The sequence below is a fragment of the Mobula birostris genome, chromosome 8 (genome assembly GCF_030028105.1).
Source record: "Mobula birostris isolate sMobBir1 chromosome 8, sMobBir1.hap1, whole genome shotgun sequence".
NCBI lineage: Eukaryota > Metazoa > Chordata > Chondrichthyes > Myliobatiformes > Myliobatidae > Mobula > Mobula birostris.
Window position 1 is genome coordinate 116,284,140 of NC_092377.1, and position 17,666 is coordinate 116,301,805.

Below are 17,666 nucleotides of genomic sequence, written 5' to 3' on the forward strand. Positions count from 1 at the left end.
TTCTTAACCACAGAGCCAACCTGCACAGCATCTTTGAATGTTTGATGGACTCGGACCCCAAGATCCCTCTGATCCTCCACATTGCCAAATGTCTTACCATTAATACTATATTCTGCCATCAGATTTGACCTACATAAATGAACCACCTCACACTTATCTGGGTTGAACTCCATCTGCCGCTTCTCAGCCCAGTTTTGCATCCTTTCAATGTCCCACCGTAACCTCTGTCAGCCCTCCACATTATTCACAACATCCCCAGCCTATGTGTCATCAGCAAATTTACTAACCCATCCCTCCACTTCCTCATCCAGGTCATTTATAAAAATCACGAAGAGAAGGGGTCCCAGAGCAGATCCCTCAGGCACACCACTGGTCACCAATCTCCATGCAGAATATGACCCATCTACAACCACTCTTTGCCTTCTGTGGGCAAGCCAATTCTGGATTCACAAAACAAGGAACCCTTGGATCCCATGCCTCCTTACTTTCTCAATAAGCCTTGCATGAGGTACCTATCAAATGCCTTGCTGAAATCCATATACACTACATCTACTGCTCTATCTTCACCAACATGTTTAGTCACATCCTCAAAAACTTCAATCAAGTTCATAAGGCACGACCTGCCTTTGACAACGCCATGCTGACTATTCCTAATCATATTGTGCCTCTCCAAATGTTCATAAATCCTGCCTCTCAGGATCTTTCCCATCAACCGAACAACCACTGAAGTAAGACTTACTGGTCTATAATTTCCTGGGCTATCACTACTCCCTTTCTTGAATAAGGGAACAACATCTGGAACCCTCCGATCCTCCAGAACCTCCCCTGGCCCCATTGATGATGCAAAGATCATCGCCAGAGGCTCAGCAATCTCCTCCCTCGCCTCCCACAGTAGCCTGGGGTACATCTTGTCTGGTCCTGGAGACTTATCCAACTTGATGTTTTCCAAAAGCTCCAGCATATCCTCTTTCTTAATATGTACATGCTCAAGTTTTTCAATCCGCTGTAAGTCATCCCTTTTCAGAAGGCTTTTGACAAGGTCCCACACAGGAGATTAGTGTGCAAACTTAAAGCACACGGTATTGGGGGTAAGGTATTGGTGTGGGTGGAGAGTTGGTTAGCAGACAGGAAGCAAAGAGTGGGAATAAACGGGAAATTTTCAGAATGGCAGGCGGTGACTAGTGGGGTACCGCAAGGCTCAGTGCTGGGACCCCAGTTGTTTACAATATATATTAATGACTTGGATGAGGGAATTAAATGCAGCATCTCCAAGTTTGCGGATGACACGAAGCTGGGGGGCAGTGTTAGCTGTGAGGAGGATGCTAAGAGGATGCAGGGTGACTTGGATAGGTTGGGTGAGTGGGCAAATTCATGGCAGATGCAATTTAATGTGGATAAATGTGAAGTTATCCACCTTGGTGGCAAAAATAGGAAAACAGATTATTATCTGAATGGTGACCGATTAGGAAAAGGGGAGGTGCAACGAGACCTGGGTGTCATTATACACCAGTCATTGAAAGTGGGCATGCAGGTACAGCAGGCGGTGAAAAAGGCGAATGGTATGCTGGCATTTATAGCGAGAGGATTCGAGTACAGGAGCAGGGAGGTACTACTGCAGTTGTACAAGGCCTTGGTGAGACCACACCTGGAGTATTGTGTGCAGTTTTGGTCCCCTAATCTGAGGAAAGACATCCTTGCCATAGAGGGAGTACAAAGAAGGTTCACCAGATTGATTCCTGGGATGGCAGGACTTTCATATGAAGAAAGACTGGATGAACTGGGCTTGTACTCATTGGAATTTAGAAGATTGAGGGGGGATCTGATTGAAACGTATAAGATCCTAAAGGGATTGGACAGGCTAGATGCAGGAAGATTGTTCCCGATGTTGAGGAAGTCTAGAACGAGGGGCCACAGTTTGAGGATAGAGGGGAAGCCTTTTAGGACCGAGATTAGGAAAAACTTCTTCACACAGAGAGTGGTGAATCTGTGGAATTCTCTGCCACAGGAAACAGTTGAGGCCAGTTCATTGGCTATATTTAAGAGGGAGTTAGATATGGCCCTTGTGGCTACGGCGGTCAGGGGTATGGAGGGAAGGCTGGGGCGGGGTTCTGAGTTGGATGATCAGCCATGATCATAATAAATGGCGGTGCAGTCTCGAAGGGCCGAATGGCCTACTCCTGCACCTATTTTCTATGTTTCTATCCCTACAATCGCCAAGATCCTTTTCCGTAGTGAATACTGAAGCTAAGTGTTCATTAAGTACCATTGCTTTTTCCTCCGGTTCCATGCACACTTTTCCACTGTCCCACTTGATTGGTCCTATTCTCTCATGTCTTATCCTCTTGCTCTTCATGTACTTGTAGAATGCCTTGGGGTTTTCTTTAAACCTGCTTGCCAGGGCCTTCTCATGGCCCCTTCTGGCTCTCCTAATTTCATTCTTAAGCCCCTTCCTGCTAGCCTTCTAGATCTCTATCATTACCTAATTTTTTGAACCTTTCAGAAACTTTTCTTCTTGACTAGATTTTCAACAGCCTTTGTACACCACGGTTCCTGCACTCTACTATCCTTTCCCTGTTTCATGGAACGTACCTATGCAGAACGTCATGCAAATATCCCCTGAACATTTGCCACATTTCTGGCGTACATTTCCCTGAGCACAACTGTTCCCAATTTATGCTTCCAAGTACCTGCCTGATATACTTATTAATATTCATATAAGTATTAATATACTTCCCATATTAAGGGAGAGGAGGTGTTGGAGTTATTAAAATATATTAGGACGGATAAGTCCCAGGGGCCTGACGGAATATTCCCCAGGCTGCTCCACGAGGCAAGAGAAGAGATTACTAAGACTCTGGCTCGGATCTTTATGTCCTCGTTGTCCATGGAAATGGTACCGGAGGTTTGGAGGGAGGCGAATGTTGTCCCCTTGTTCAAAAAAGGTAGTAGGGATAGTCCGGGTAATTATAGACCAGTGAGCCTTATGTCTGTGGTGGGAAAGCTGTTGGAAAAGATGCTTGGAGATAGGATCTATGGGCATTTAGAGAATCATGGTCTGATCAGTGACAGTCAGCATGGCTTTGTGAAGGGCAGATCGTGTCTAACAAGCCTGATAGAGTTCTTTGAGGAGGCAACCAGGCATATAGATGAGGGTAGTGCAGTGGATGCGATTTTACTAAGGCGTTTGACAAGGTTCCACACGGTGGGTTTTTTTAAAAAGTCAGAAGGCATGGGATCCAGGGAAGTTTGGCCAGGTGGATTCAGAATTGGCTTGCCTGCAGAAGGCAGAGGGTCATGGTGGAGGGAGTACATTTGGATTGGAGGGTTGTGACTAGTGGTGTCCCATAAGGATCAGTTCTGGGACCTCTACTTTTCGTGATTTTTATTAACAACCTGGATGTGGGGGTAGAAGGGTTGGTTGGCAAGTTTGCAGACGACATAAAGGTTGGTGGTGTTGTAGATAGTGTAGAGGATTGTCGAAGATTGCAGAGAGACATTGATGGGCTGCAGAAGTGGGCTGAGAAGTGGCAGATGGAGTTCAACCCGGAGAAGTGTGAGGTGGTACACTTTGGAAGGACAAACTCCAAGGCAGAGTACAAAGTAAATGGCAGGATACTTGGTAGTGTGGAGGAGCAGAGGGATCTCGGGGTACATGTCCACAGATCCCTGAAAGTTGCCTCACAGGTGGATAGGGTAGTTAAGAAAGCTTATGGGGTGTTAGCTTTCATAAGTCGAGGGATAGAGTCTAGGAGTCGCGATGTAATGATGCAGCTCTATAAAACTCTGGTTAGGCCACACTTGGAGTACTGTGTCCAGTTCTGGTCGCCTCACTATAGGAAGGATGTGGAAGCATTGGAAAGGGTACAGAGGAGATTTACCAGGATGCTGCCTGGTTTAGAGAGTATGCATTATGATGAGAGATTAAGGGAGCTAGGACTTTACTCTTTGGAGAGAAGGAGGATGAGAGGAGAGACATGATAGAGGTATACAAAATATTAAGAGGAATAGATAGAGTGGATAGCCGGCGCCTCTTCCCCAGGACACCACTGCTCAATACAAGGGGACATGGCTTTAAGGTAAGGGGTGGGAAGTTCAAGGGGGATATTAGAGGAAGGTTTTTCACTCAGAGAGTGGTTAGTGCATGGAATACACTGCCTGAGTCAGTGGTGGAGGCAGATACACTAGTGAAATTTAAGAGACTACTAGAGGAATTTAAGATGTGGGGTTATATGGGAGGCAGGGTTTGAGGGTCAGCACAACAATGTGGGCCAGAGGAGCTGTACTGTGCTGTACTATTCTATGTTCTTACTCCAATTAAACGCTTTCCTAACTTGTCTGTTTCTGTCTCCTTCTAATACTATAGTAAATGAGATGGAAGTATGATCACTATCTCCAAAATGCTCTCCCACTGAGAGATCTGACACCTGATCAAGTTCATTTCCCAATACCAGATCAAGTACAGCCTCTCCTCATGTTGGCTTATCTACATATTGTGTCAGGAAACCTTCCTAAACACACCTAACAAACTCCATCCCAGCTAAATTCCTTGCTCTAGGGGGATGCTAATCAATATTGGGGGAATTAATATTTCCCATCACAACAACCCTGTTATTACTGCACTTTTGCAGACTCTGTCTCTCTATCTGCTCCTCAATGTCCCTGTTACTATTGGGTGGTCCATAAAACACCCAGTAGAGTTATTGACCCTGTTTCTAACTTCTACCCACAGAGTCTCAGTAGACAGTCCCTCCATGACTTCCTCCTTTTCTGCAGCTGTGACGCTATCTCTGATCAGCAGTGCCACGCCCCCACCTCTTTTGCCTCCCTCCCTGTCCTTTCTGAAACATCCAAAGCCTGGCACTCTAAGTAACCATTCCTGCCCCTGAGCTATCCAAGTCTCTGTAATGGCCACAACATCATAGCTCCAAGTACTGATCCACGCTCTAAGCTCATCTGCTTTGTTCATGATATGCTTCTTGCATTAAAATAGGCACATTTCAAACCATCGGTTGGAGCATATCCCTTCTCTATCACCTGCCCATCCACCCTCTCGCACAGTCGCCAAACTATCTCTATTTGTGAGCCAACCACCCCTTTCTCTGCCTCTTCAGTTTGGTTCCCAGCAATTCTCGTTTAAACTCTCACCAGTAGCCGTAGCAAACCTCCCTGCCAGGATATTGGTCCCCCTCGGATTCAAGTGCAACCCGTCCTCTTTGTACAGGTTACACATGCCCTAAAAGAGATTCCAATGATCCAGAAATCTGAATCTGCCTCCTGCTGCAATCCCTCAGCCACGCATTTATCCTCCACCTCATTCTACTCCTATACTCACTGTCACGTGGCACAGGCAGTAATCCCGAGATTACTACCTTTGAGGTCCTGCTTCTCAACTTCCTTTCTAACTCCCTGTAGTCTGTTTTCAAGACCTCCTCCCTTTTCCCACCTATGTTGTTGGTAGCAATATGTAACACAACCCCTGGCTGTTCACCTTCCCACTTCAAGGTATCGTGGATGTGATGAGAAACATCCTGGACCCTGGCACCTGGGAGGCAAACTACCATCCAAGTTTCTTTCCTGCATACACAGAATCGCCTGTCTGACCCCCTAACTATAGAGTCCCTGAAAACTGCTGCCTCCTTCCTTTCCCTATCCTGAGCCATAGGGCCAGACTCTGTGCCAGAGGCGCAGCCACTGTTGCTTCGCCCAGGTAGGCCATCCTACCGACAGTACTCAGACTGGAGTACTTTTTGTTAAGGGGGACAGCCACAGGAACTCTCTAGTATCTGACTCCTGCCCTTCCCTGTCTTGCCTGTTGCCCACTTACCTGTCTCCTGAGGCCCTGGTGTGACTACTTGCCTGTAGCTCCTCCCTATCACCTTCTCAGTTCATGTGGAAACCGTCCCTTCTGCACAGGACCCACCTTCCCTGGAAGAGAGCCCAATGAACCAAAAATGTTAAGCCCTCCCACCGACACCAGCTCCTTTGCCAAATATTAAACTGTATAATCTAACTAGTTCTGGCCTCTGTGGCATATGGCATGGGTAGCAATCCTGGGGTCACAACCCCAGACATCCTGCTCTTAACTCGGAACCTAACTCCCTGAACTCCATATGTAGAATCTCGTCATTCCTCCTACCCGTGTCATTGGTACCTACATGGACTATGACTTCTGGCTGCCCAGCCTGTCACTTAAGAATGCTGAGGACTCGATCTGAGATTCTCAGAACCTGAGAGGTAATATGCCATCTGGGAACTTTGTTCTCATCCACAGAACTTCCTGTCTATTCTTCTAAGTAACGTTCCCCTACACCGCAGCATGCCTCTTCTTCCTCTTCCCTTCTGAGTCACAGGGACAGACTCGGTGCCAGAGACCCGACCACTGTGACTTAATTCTTCTTCCTCTTTGTCTGACTCCTCGTTTATTTCTTCCTACTGCATGATTTTCTAATTAGAATTTTCATAAAGTATTTAAAATAACTTTTCAACCAAAATCAAAATAACATCTCTTTATCGAGTATTGCCTATCAGGATTGCTTTAGTAAAGATAAAGGTAGATTGGCTTCACTTGTCACATGTATATTGAAATATCGAAACATGCAGTGAAATGGGTCACTTGTGTGAGGGACGTGCTGGGGAAGCTCAGGAGTATCACCATGCTTCTGACATCAACATGACAAGCTCACAAATTACTAGCCCTAACTTGGAATGTGGGAGGAAACTGCAGCACCCCGAGGGGGACCCACGTGGTCACGGGAAGAACGTACGAACTCCTTACAGACGGTGACTGAAGAAGAGATTGAATCAATAATGATGCTGCAAATTATTGTGCAATAAAGTAACACCTGTAGCAAATGTGGAATCATCCTTGATGCTGAATTAGCTTTGTCTTTTTATGCTGTTTCTCCATTGATAGATTACTTTAACAATACGTGCAATGCAGATTATCCACATTTAAAATGTCTTGAGTAAAACATCATAATCTGTCATCATAATGCCTTACAAGGCGCGAAACGAAAGACTGTGTGGCACGCCACTCCTCACACAGACAGTAGGTGGCCGTTGTGCCCGACGCCGGCCCCCTAGGCCTGAGTCAACATAGTAGTAGTGAGTAAAACATGATTAACCTTCCTGTTTCTTGAAATATTCTGGACATTAGGAGTGTTTTCATTCTGAATTTGAACTGTTGTTTCTCATAACCTTTTTGCTTGTTTTGTTCTAGTACTGGATTAATGAATACACCTCATCGCTGGGAATTGGGGTCTTCCACTCAGGCATTGAAATTTATGGCAGAGGTGAGGACTGGAGGAAATACAACTTATAAATGCTTTAGTTTGTGTTGCAATTAAAGTGCACATCAGTATGAAATTTATGTTGGATGATCTATCAGCCACGTTTTTGTAGTTACCTAGTGTAAGTTTTGTTTAGCACTGTATCCAGTAATTTTTTTCTATCACACAATTTGTGCTGCATAACTTAACGTTCTTGTACAGAATTTCTTCTGAGGGTAATGAATCTTCTGAATTCTGTACCTCAGAGCTGTCGTGAAACATCATTACATGTATTCGAGGCCAGTGTCAAGTTTTAATCTGTAAGGTAGTCAAGAAAGCAGGGAATGGAGAGGAAAGTGGACCAAATCCGCCATGATCTTATTGATTTGAGAGCCATAATGCTTGCTTTCATTCCAATTTCCGTGCTCCTAAATTTGAAACAATTCTTTATGGATTGCTAAAATACTGTTCTTTGTTGCTTTGTCTGGAATCTTGGTTAGAACATAGATCATAGAATAGTACAGCACAGTACAGGCCCTTCGGCCCACAATGTTGTGCTGACCCTCAAACCCTGCCTCCCATATAAGCCCCCACCTTAAATTCCTCCATATACCTGTCTAGTAGTCTCTTAAACTTCACTAGTGTATCTGCCTCCACCACTGACTCAGGCAGTGCATTCCACGCACCAACCACTCTCTGAGTAAAAAACCTTCCTCTAATATCCCCCTTGAACTTCACAATCCTCCAATCTGAATGTACTGCCTCCACTACCACCCTCTGCCTTCTGTAGGCAAGCCAATTCTGAATCCACCTGGCCAAACTTTGCTGGATCCCATGCCTTCTAACTTTCTGAATAAGCCTACCATGTGGAACTTTGTCAAATGCCTTACCAAAATCCATATAGATCACATCCACTGCACTACCCTCATCTATATGCCTGGTCACCTCCTCAAAGAACTCTATCAAGCTTGTTAGACACGATCTGCTCTTCACAAAGCCATGCTGACTGTCCCTGATCAGACCATGATTCTCTAAATGCCTATAGATCCTATCTCTAAGAATCGTTTCCAACAGCTTTCCCACCACAGACGTAAGGCTTCCTGGTCTATAATTACCTGGACTATCCCTACTACCTTTTTTGAACAAGGGGACAACATTCGCCTCCCTCCAATCCTCCGGTACCATTCCCGTGGACAATGAAGACATAAAGATCCTAGCCAGAGGCTCAGCAACCTCTTCTCTCGCCTCGTGGAGCAACCTGGGGAATATTCCGTCAGGCCCCTGGGACTTATCTGTCCTAATGTATTTTAACAGCTCCAACACCTCCTCTCCCTGAATATCAGCATGCTCCAGAACATCAACCTCACTCATATTGTCCTCACCATCATCAAGTTCCCTCTCATTGGTGAATACCAAAGAGAAGTATTCATTGAGGACCTCGCTCACTTCCACAGCCTCCAGGCACATCTTCCCACCTTTATCTCTAATCGGTCCTACCTTCACTCCTGTCATCCTTTTTTTTCTTCACATAATTGAAGAATGCCTTGGGGTTTTCCTTTACCCTACTTGCCAAGGCCTTCTCATGCCCCCTTCTTGCTCTTCTCAGCCCCTTCTTAAGCTCCTTTCTTGCTTCCCTATATTTCTCAGTAGACCCATCTGATCTTTGCTTCCTAAACCTCATGTATGCTGCCTTCTTCCACCTGACTAGATTTTCCACCTCACTTGTCACCCATGGTTCCTTCACCCTACCATTCTTTATCTTCCTCACCGGGACAAATTTATCCCTAACATCCCGCAAGAGATCTCTAAACGTCGACCACATGTCCATAGTACATTTCCCTGCAAAAACATCATCCCAATTCACACCCGCAAGTTCTAGCCTTATAGCCTCATAATTTGCCTTTCCCCAATTAAAAATGTTCCTGTCCTCTCTGATTCTATCCCTTTCATGATAATGCTAAAGGCCAGGGAGTGGTGGTCACTGTCCCCCAGATGCTCACCCACTGAGAGATCTGTGATCTGACCCGGTTCATTACCTAGTACTAGATCTAATATGGCATTCCCCCGGTCGGCCTGTCAACATACTGCGACAGGAATCTGTCCTGGACACACTTAGCAAACTCTGCCCCATCTAAACCCTTGGAACTAATCAGGTACCAATCAGTATTAGGGAAGTTAAAATCACCCATGATAACAACCCTGTTATTTTTTCATCTTTCCAAAATCTGCCTCCCAATCTCCTCCTCTGTATCTCTGCTGCTATCAGGGGGCCTATAGAATACCCCCAATAGAGTAACTGCTCCCTTCCTGTTCCTGACTTCCAACCATATTGACTCAAAAGAGGATTCTGCTACATTACCCACCCTTTCTGTGGCTGTAATATTATCCCTGACCAGTAATGCCACTCCTCCTCCCCTTTTTCCGCCCTCTCTATCCCTTTTAAAGCACTGAAATCCAGGAATATTGAGAATCCATTCCTGCCCTGGTGCCAGTCAAGTCTCTGTAATGGCCACTACATCATAATTCCATGTATGTATCCAAGCTGTCAGTTCATCACCTTTGTTCCTGATGCTTCTCGCATTGAGGTACACACATTTCAGCCCTTCTACCTTACTGTCTTTACACCGTTTATTCTGCTTCTCTTTCCTCAAAGCCTCTCTGTATGTTAGATCTGGCTTTACTCCATGCACTTCTTTCACTGCTCTATCCCCCTCGCAAATTAGTTTAAACCCTCCAGAACCATGCTAGCAAACCTACCTGCAAGGATATTGCTCCCCCTCGAGCTCAGATGCAACCCATCCAATCTGTACAGGTCCCACCTTCCCCAGAAGAGATCCCAGTGATCAAAAAATCTAAAACCCTGCTCCCTGCACCAACTCCTCAGCCACGCATTCAACTGCCATCTCCTCCAATTCTTACCATCACTGTCACGTAACACTGGCAGCAATCCTGAGAACGTCACCCTTGAGGTCCTGTTCTTCAGCCTTCTGCCTAGTTCCTGAAACTCATACTTCAGGACCTCATCCCTCTTCCTGCCTATGTCATTGGTCCCAACATGTATCACGACTTCTGGTTGCTTTCCCTCTCATACCAGGATGTCGTGCACCCGGTCAGAGACATCCCGGACCCTGGCACCCGGGAGGCAACAAACCATGCGGGTGTCCTTCTCACGTCCACAAAATCTCCTGTCTGCTCCCCTGACTGTAGAGTCTCCAATGACGACAGCTCTCCTCTTCTCCGTGTTACGTACCCCATAACTGGGTTGCCAAACCAGCAGAAATGGATCACTCAGTTGGAGTCTGGATTACTGGAACTAAGAAAGTTTTATTAAAGAAATAAGCAACACAGTACTCTAATAGTTAGGATATAAATGCAACAGGTTAGCAATGAATAAACACACATGTACACAGATCAAGCAAGCTCTATCGTCGTCTAGGGGTAAATGACCAGTTTCAAAGTGACACAAAGTTCAGTTCAATTGAGTTCAGTTCAGTTCACAGTAATCACTGCCGTGGGGGAGAGAGAGAGAGAGCGAGCGAATGAATATTCAAATCGGATTCCAAACAGACCTTCGATATTCCTCACAGTCAGCTTTCGGGCGAGCCCTTTGTAATGTCTTCCGAGGTCACCGACTGTGACCCCTCTGTTTCAGATACGATCATTCCTCTGCAGTGAACCTGGCACCCAGGCAAGGACGGACACACACCAGATTCCTGCCAATCGTACCTTTCCACCCTGTGCGTCTATGGCTTGGTCCCGCCACCAGCCCACCAAAACTCCCACCGACTTGTGGGAGACGCACCGCTTCCAGGGTCTCGTTACCTCGTGGTGTCGTGTGTGTCCTGCCTTAGCGAACCTGTCCCTTTTTATCCCCCTGCTGGGGTATCGCCTGTCCATCGCTCTTCAAACAGTTCAGGGTTCAAAAAGGAGCTGATCTTGACAGCTCTCAGACCGTGTCTCCTTCCGTTAAACTCTCCCGTCTCTTCATTAACATTTCCAAATGCTGCTCCATTGTCTTCCTTATCTCTCTTTCTCCTGAAGACAGTTGGCAGATCAACTGTTGATCCCACTGGTGCCAGCACAGGACAGTTAACATCTTAATCTATGTGTACTTTTTGTAACCCTCTTTCGTCACATCCGTCCCACTCTTCTGCACCACAGGGTCAGACTCAGTGCCAGAGGCCCTGCCACTGTGGCTCACACCTGGTCGGTCGTCCCCGCCGACAGTATCCAGGACGGTAAACTTATTATTCAGGGGAATGGCTACAGGGGTGCTCCGCACTACCTGTCTGCTCACCTTCGCTTTCCCCCCTCTGACTGTCACCCAACGACCTGCTTCCAACAGCTTAGGTGTGACTACCTCCCTGTAGCTCTCATCTATGTATGACTGCCTCATTCTCCCTTATGAGGCGAAGGTCATCCAGCTGCTGCTCCAGATTCCTTACACGGTCTTCCAGATCGCCCAGCTGTATGCACTTCTGGCAGATGTGACTCTGCGGGAGAGGGGAGTTCCCCCGAGATTGCCACATCTCACATGAGAGGCACATCACCCTCTCAGGAGACATTGTAAAAACTAACTGCGAGCTAGCTTGTCCTCCGCCTCTTCTCGTCGAAGCCTCTCGAGTCAAAGCCTCAAAGCTCCACTCCTTCACTGGCCCACTCTTGAATTGACACTAACTTGTTTACTTATGAAGGTCCTCCATCTCTGGTGGTTTCCTACATCTTGTCAGTACCTTTCTCCTGGTCATGCAAGTCCTGAATGGAGACTCGGAAATACCGTCACACTCAGATGTAGGAGGATTCTTCGTTGCTGTTTTCATAACAATTTTGATTTACCTTTCTGGGTTGTTAGCCCTGAGCTGAACCCCCGAACCTGGAGGACTGGTCTACCCTTTGACCTTTTTGGCATGGGTGACACTACCAAGAGTCAAAACAAAAGGCCCCGACTCTAGCCGACATATAGTGGTGCTAGAAGGTTTGTGAGCCCCATAGAATTTTCTCTATTTCTGCATAAATATGACCTAAAATGTGATCAGATCTTCATGCAAGTCCTGAAACTAGAGAAAGAGAACCCAATTAAGTAAATTCAAAAATTATATATATGTTTTCATTTATTTACTGAGAAAAATTATCAGATATTACATGTTGGAAAGAGTATGTGAATCTTTGCTTTCAGTAACTGGTGTGACCCCCTTGTACAGCAATAACTTCAACCAAACGTTTCTGGTAACTGTTGAGCTGTCCTGTATATTGACTTGGAGGAACTTTAGACCATTCCTCCTTACAAAACTGCTTCAACTCTCGGATGTTGGTGGGCTTCCTTGCATGAACTGCTTGCTTCAAGGTCCTTTCACGACACTTTTATAGGATTAAGGTCAGGATTTTGATTCAGCCATTCCAAAACACAAATTTTCTTTTTAGACCATTCTGTTGTTGATTTACTCTTGTCTTTCAGATCATTGCCTTGTTACATTATCCACTTCTATTAAGCTTCAGGTGAATGACTGCTGCTCTGACATTCTGCTGTAAAATGTCTTGATACAATTTTGAATTCATAGTTCCCTCAATGATTGCAAGCTGCTCAGGCCCTGAGGCAGCAAAGCAGCCCCAAACCATGATGCTCTTTCCACCATGCTTCACAGTTGGGAAGAGGTTTTGGTGTTGATGTGCAGTGCCTCTTTTCCTCCAAACATAGCAATGTGCATTACTGACAAAATTTTCAGCTTTTGACCCACCTGTCCACAAAACATTGTCCCAGAAGCATCATAGAACATCCAGGTGGTCTTTTACAAACTTTAGCAAGTTCTAGAGATCTTTTGCTTTTACCCTTGGGTTCTATTTCATCTCCTTCTGCATTTCATGTTGTGCTCTTGGTGTGATCTTTGCTGGATGCCCATTCCTAGGGAGAGTAGCAACTTCCTAGTTTCCATTTGTTGACAAATTCTCTTACTGTGGACTAATGAACACTCAGGTCTTTAGAAATGCTTTTGTAGCTTTCTCCAGCTAGATGCATCTCTAAAATTCTTCTTCCAAAGTCCTCTGAAAGTTGTTTTGATCGAGACATGGTGCACATTAACAGATCTTTCATGAGAAGAGCAGTCCCTATCACTAACCTGACTTTGTGTGTCTTTTTTAAAAAATTTATTTTTATTCATTTTTTATGGGGGAAAAAACCCATTGGGAGCACAACCTCAGAGCTATACGCCATACAAGCTTCTATAAAAGAAAAATATCAATCCGCCAACCAGATCCATTTACACAAGAATCAGAAGGGAACCATCTTAATTAACTCAAATCAAATGATAGTAGCGGGCAAAATAACCCCACCTTCTCTCAAAGCCAAATCGAGGATCAAAAGTTCGACTTCTGATTTTCTCCAAACCAGGACATAGCATCACCTGAGAGAACCATTGTATCAAAGTGGGAGCAGAGGCATCTTTCCATTTCAATAAAATAGCCCTTCTGGCCAATAATGTGACAAATGCAATAACATGTTGGTCTGATATAGAAATACCATGAATATATTGAGGAATTATACCGAACAAAACTGTCAATTTATTGGGTTGTAAATTAATTTTTAAAGCTTTAGAAATTGTAGAGAAAATAGATTTCCGAAACTGTTTCAATATAGAACACGACCAAAACATATGTGTCAATGTAGCTGTCTCAGTTTTACATCTATCTGACTATCAACATTAGGAAATATTTTAGACAGTCTCTCCTTTGTCAGATAGTACCGATGTACAATTTTAAATTGAATTAGGGAGTGACTGGCACAAATCAAAGAAGAGTTAACCAATTTCAAAATTCATAGCCAATCCTCTGTTATCAAGGTCATGTTAAGCTCTCTTCCCAATCTTTTTTATAGGGCAGGGCACCTCTACAATCCATTCCTTAAATCTCATCTCATTGGTTGGAACACCTGACTTCAAATAGCTTTTGTAGAAGCATTGCCCCAGAGGTTTCCATACTTTTTCCAACAAATGTATGTAATATTGGATCATTTTTCATCAATAAATAAATGAACAAGTGTAATGATTTTTGTGTTATTTATTTAATTAGGTTTTCTTTATCTAGTTTTAGGACTTGCATGAAGATCTGATCACATTTTATATCATATTTATGCAGAAATAGAGAAAATTCTACAGGTTTCACAAACTTTCTAGCAACACAGTAGATGATAACCAGGACAAAGTTTTCGTCCTCTAGGAGTTTGGATTGACACTGTCTGCTTTAATTTTCCCTTGATATTAATTTATGGTTTTGTACATTTTCTTCCATCAAGAATAGAAATTGTTGTTCATTGCTATTTAAAACCAGCTGTTCGTTTAAGAGTCACGAGATTGCATATGCTGGAATCTGGAGCAACAAACACAATTCTGGATGAACTCGGCAAGTCAGGCAACATCTGTGCAGGTGTGCTGGGCTGGGCCGTTCTTCTACCATCACCCAGTATGTATTTCCTTGCCCGTTGGCAATAATCTCACCCTGCACTGGAGGGGAAGACGGGTATGTCACAAACACTTTACCCCCTCCCCTTGCTGAACTGAATCAGCTCTTAATCAGCGTGTTCAGTTGTGCTATCAGGAACAAAAGAAATAAATTGCACTGTCATTAACAGAAAGGAAAAAGGGGATCGTTAAAGGCATTATTATAAATGACAGATTCTATTACCATATCATGGAGGCGTGAAATAGCCTCCAGGGACAAGAAGACACATCTCAATCCAAAGGGGCAGGGTAGCAAGCATAGTTTCATCAGCCTGACTGTGCCGCAGTTCGGCCAAGAATGGGTCTGTTGTTATCGAACCTAATTGACTCAATTTGTGCATTTTAAAAAATAGTTGGGAGGCTCCTAAATCCCATAGATGGGTGAGCCAGCTAGGCAAGGATACCGCTGGTCGCTGACGCTGCCTTTGGTCTAAATTCTTAGTGACGGGGTAATTAAGAATGGTGGTCTCATTGGTGATAGGGATAGTAGCTACAGCTTGAGTTTGTTCATCAGCACTCCAGTGTTTAACTTTTATACATCTGCACCTTGATTAAATTGTTCTTGTTGCCTTCAGTATCATGATCATCAATCTAGATCGGACCTTTACAGGATCCACTGTCAAGGCAGTTGAACTGTGGCATTACGTTAGCCAATCTGCATGCCACAGCAATTTGTTTAACATCAGAGCACTCAGCACATTCTTGCGCAGTGCATTCTGTTTCATTTAAAATTGTGTTCTGAGAGCTCAAATCGGCCAGCTCTCTCCGTAGTCACGAAATATCCTCAGACAGCTGGGCTTTCTCAGTATTTAACTGTTGCAACACAGTCATAAAAATCCACGCTACTTGAGGCAGGATGCAAGTTGAATCGAGTTAAAATTGGCATGTAGCAAAGGTAATACTACAGTTGTTATGGGGGATTTCAACATGCTGGTAGGCTGGGAAAATCAGGTTGGTACTGGACCCCAAGAAAGGGAGTTTGTGGAGTGTCTCGGAGATGGATTCTTAGAGCAGTTTGTAATAGAGCCTACCAGGGAGAAGGCAATTCTGGGTTTAGTGTTGTGTAATGAACTGGATTTGATAAGGGAACTCGAGATAAAGGAGCCATTAGGAGGTAGTGACCATAATATGATGAGTTTTAATGTACAATTTGAGAGGGAGAAGGGAAAATCGGAAGTGTCAGTATTACAGTTGAACAAAGGGGACTATGGAGCCATGAGGGAGGAGCTGGCCAAAGTTGACTGGAAAGATATCCTAGCACAGATGACAGTGGAACAACAATGGCAGGTATTTCTGGGAATAATACAGAAAGTGCAGGATCAGTTCATTCCAAAGAGGGAAGAGAGATTCCAAGGGGAGTAAGGGGCGACTGTGGCTGACAAGGGAAGCCAAGGACAGTATAAAAATAAAAGAGAAGAAGTATAACATAGCAAAGATGAGCGGGAAGCCAGAGGATTGGGAAACTTATGAAGAGCAACAGAAGATAACTAAAAAGGCAATGCAGGGAGAAAAGATGAGGTAAGAAGGTAAGCTAGCCAAGAATATAAAGGAGGAGCTTCTTTAGCTGTGTGAAGAGGAAAAAAATTAGCTAAGACCAAAGTTGGGCCCTTGAAGACAGAAACGGGTGAAATTATTATGGGGAACAAGGAAATGACAGACGAGTTGAACAGGTACTTTGGATCTGTCTTCACTAGGGAAGACACAAACAATCTCCCAGATGTAATAGTGGCCAGAGGACCTAGGGTAACGGAGGAACTGAAGGAAATTCACATTAGGCAGAAAATGGTGTTGGGTAGACTGTTGGGACTGATGGTCTGCATCCCAGGGTACTTAAGGAGGTGGCTCTAGAAATTGTGGACACATTGGTAATCGTTTTCCAGTGTTCTATAGGTTCAGGATCAGTTCCTGCAGATTGGAGGGTAACTAATGTTATCCCACTTTTTAAGAAAGGAGGGAGAGAGAGAGAGCAGGGAATTATAGACCAGTTAGCCTGACATCAGTGGCGGGGAAGATGCTGGAGTCAATTATAAAAGATGAAACGTTTGGATAGCAGTAACAGGATCAGTCCGAGTCAGCATGGATTTACGAAGGGGAAATGATGCTTGACTAATCTTCTGGAATTTTTTTGAGGATGTAACTGAAAGTGGACAAGGGAGAGCCAGTGGATGTAGTGTACCTGGACTTTCAGAAAGCATTTGATAAGGTTCCATAGAGGAGATTAGTGGGCAAAATTAGAGCACATGGTATTGGGGGTAGGGTACTGACATGGATACAAAATTGGTTGGCAGACAGGAAACAAAGAGTAGGGATTAACGGGTCCCTTTCAGAATGGCAGGCAGTGACTAGTAGAGTACCACAGGGTTCAGTGTTGGACCACAGCTGTTTGTAATATATATTAATGATTCAGATGAGGGAATTAAAAGTAAAATGAGCAAATTTGCAGATGACACAAAGCTGGGTGGCAGTGTGAATTGTGAGGAGGATGTTATGAGACTGCAGTGTGACTTAGACAGTTTGGGTGAGTGGGCAGATGCATGGCAGATGCAGTTGAATGTGGATGAATGTGCGGTTATCCACTTTGGTGGCAAGAACAGGAAGGCAGAGAATGGTGTCAAGTTAGGAAAAGAGGAAGTACAAAGAGATCTAGGTGTCCTTGTTCATCAGTCACTGAAAGTAAGCATGCAGGTACAGTAGGCAGTGAAGAAAGCAAATGGCATGTTGACCTTCATAACAAGGGGAGTTGAGAATAGGAGCAAAGAGATCCTTCTGCAGTTGTACAAGAGCCCTGGTGAGACCACACCTGGAGTATTGTGTGCAGTTTTGGTCTCCAAATTTGAGGAAGGACATTCTTGCTATTGAGGGAGTGCAGTGCAGGTTCACGAGGTTAATTCCGGGATGGTGGAACTGT

At 44.6% G+C, this 17,666-nt stretch overlaps 1 protein-coding gene across 2 annotated transcripts in view; it reads left to right on the forward strand.

Moving 5' to 3' along the window:
* Positions 1-17,666, forward strand: part of LOC140201617 (deubiquitinase DESI2) — a 179,563-nt gene that overhangs the window by 102,112 nt on the left and 59,785 nt on the right. For both annotated transcript variants that reach the window (XM_072265993.1, XM_072265992.1), the window contains exon 2: positions 7,220-7,292. In XM_072265993.1, the coding sequence (XP_072122094.1) occupies positions 7,220-7,292 (73 nt within the window). The remainder of the gene's footprint in view (positions 1-7,219; positions 7,293-17,666) is intronic.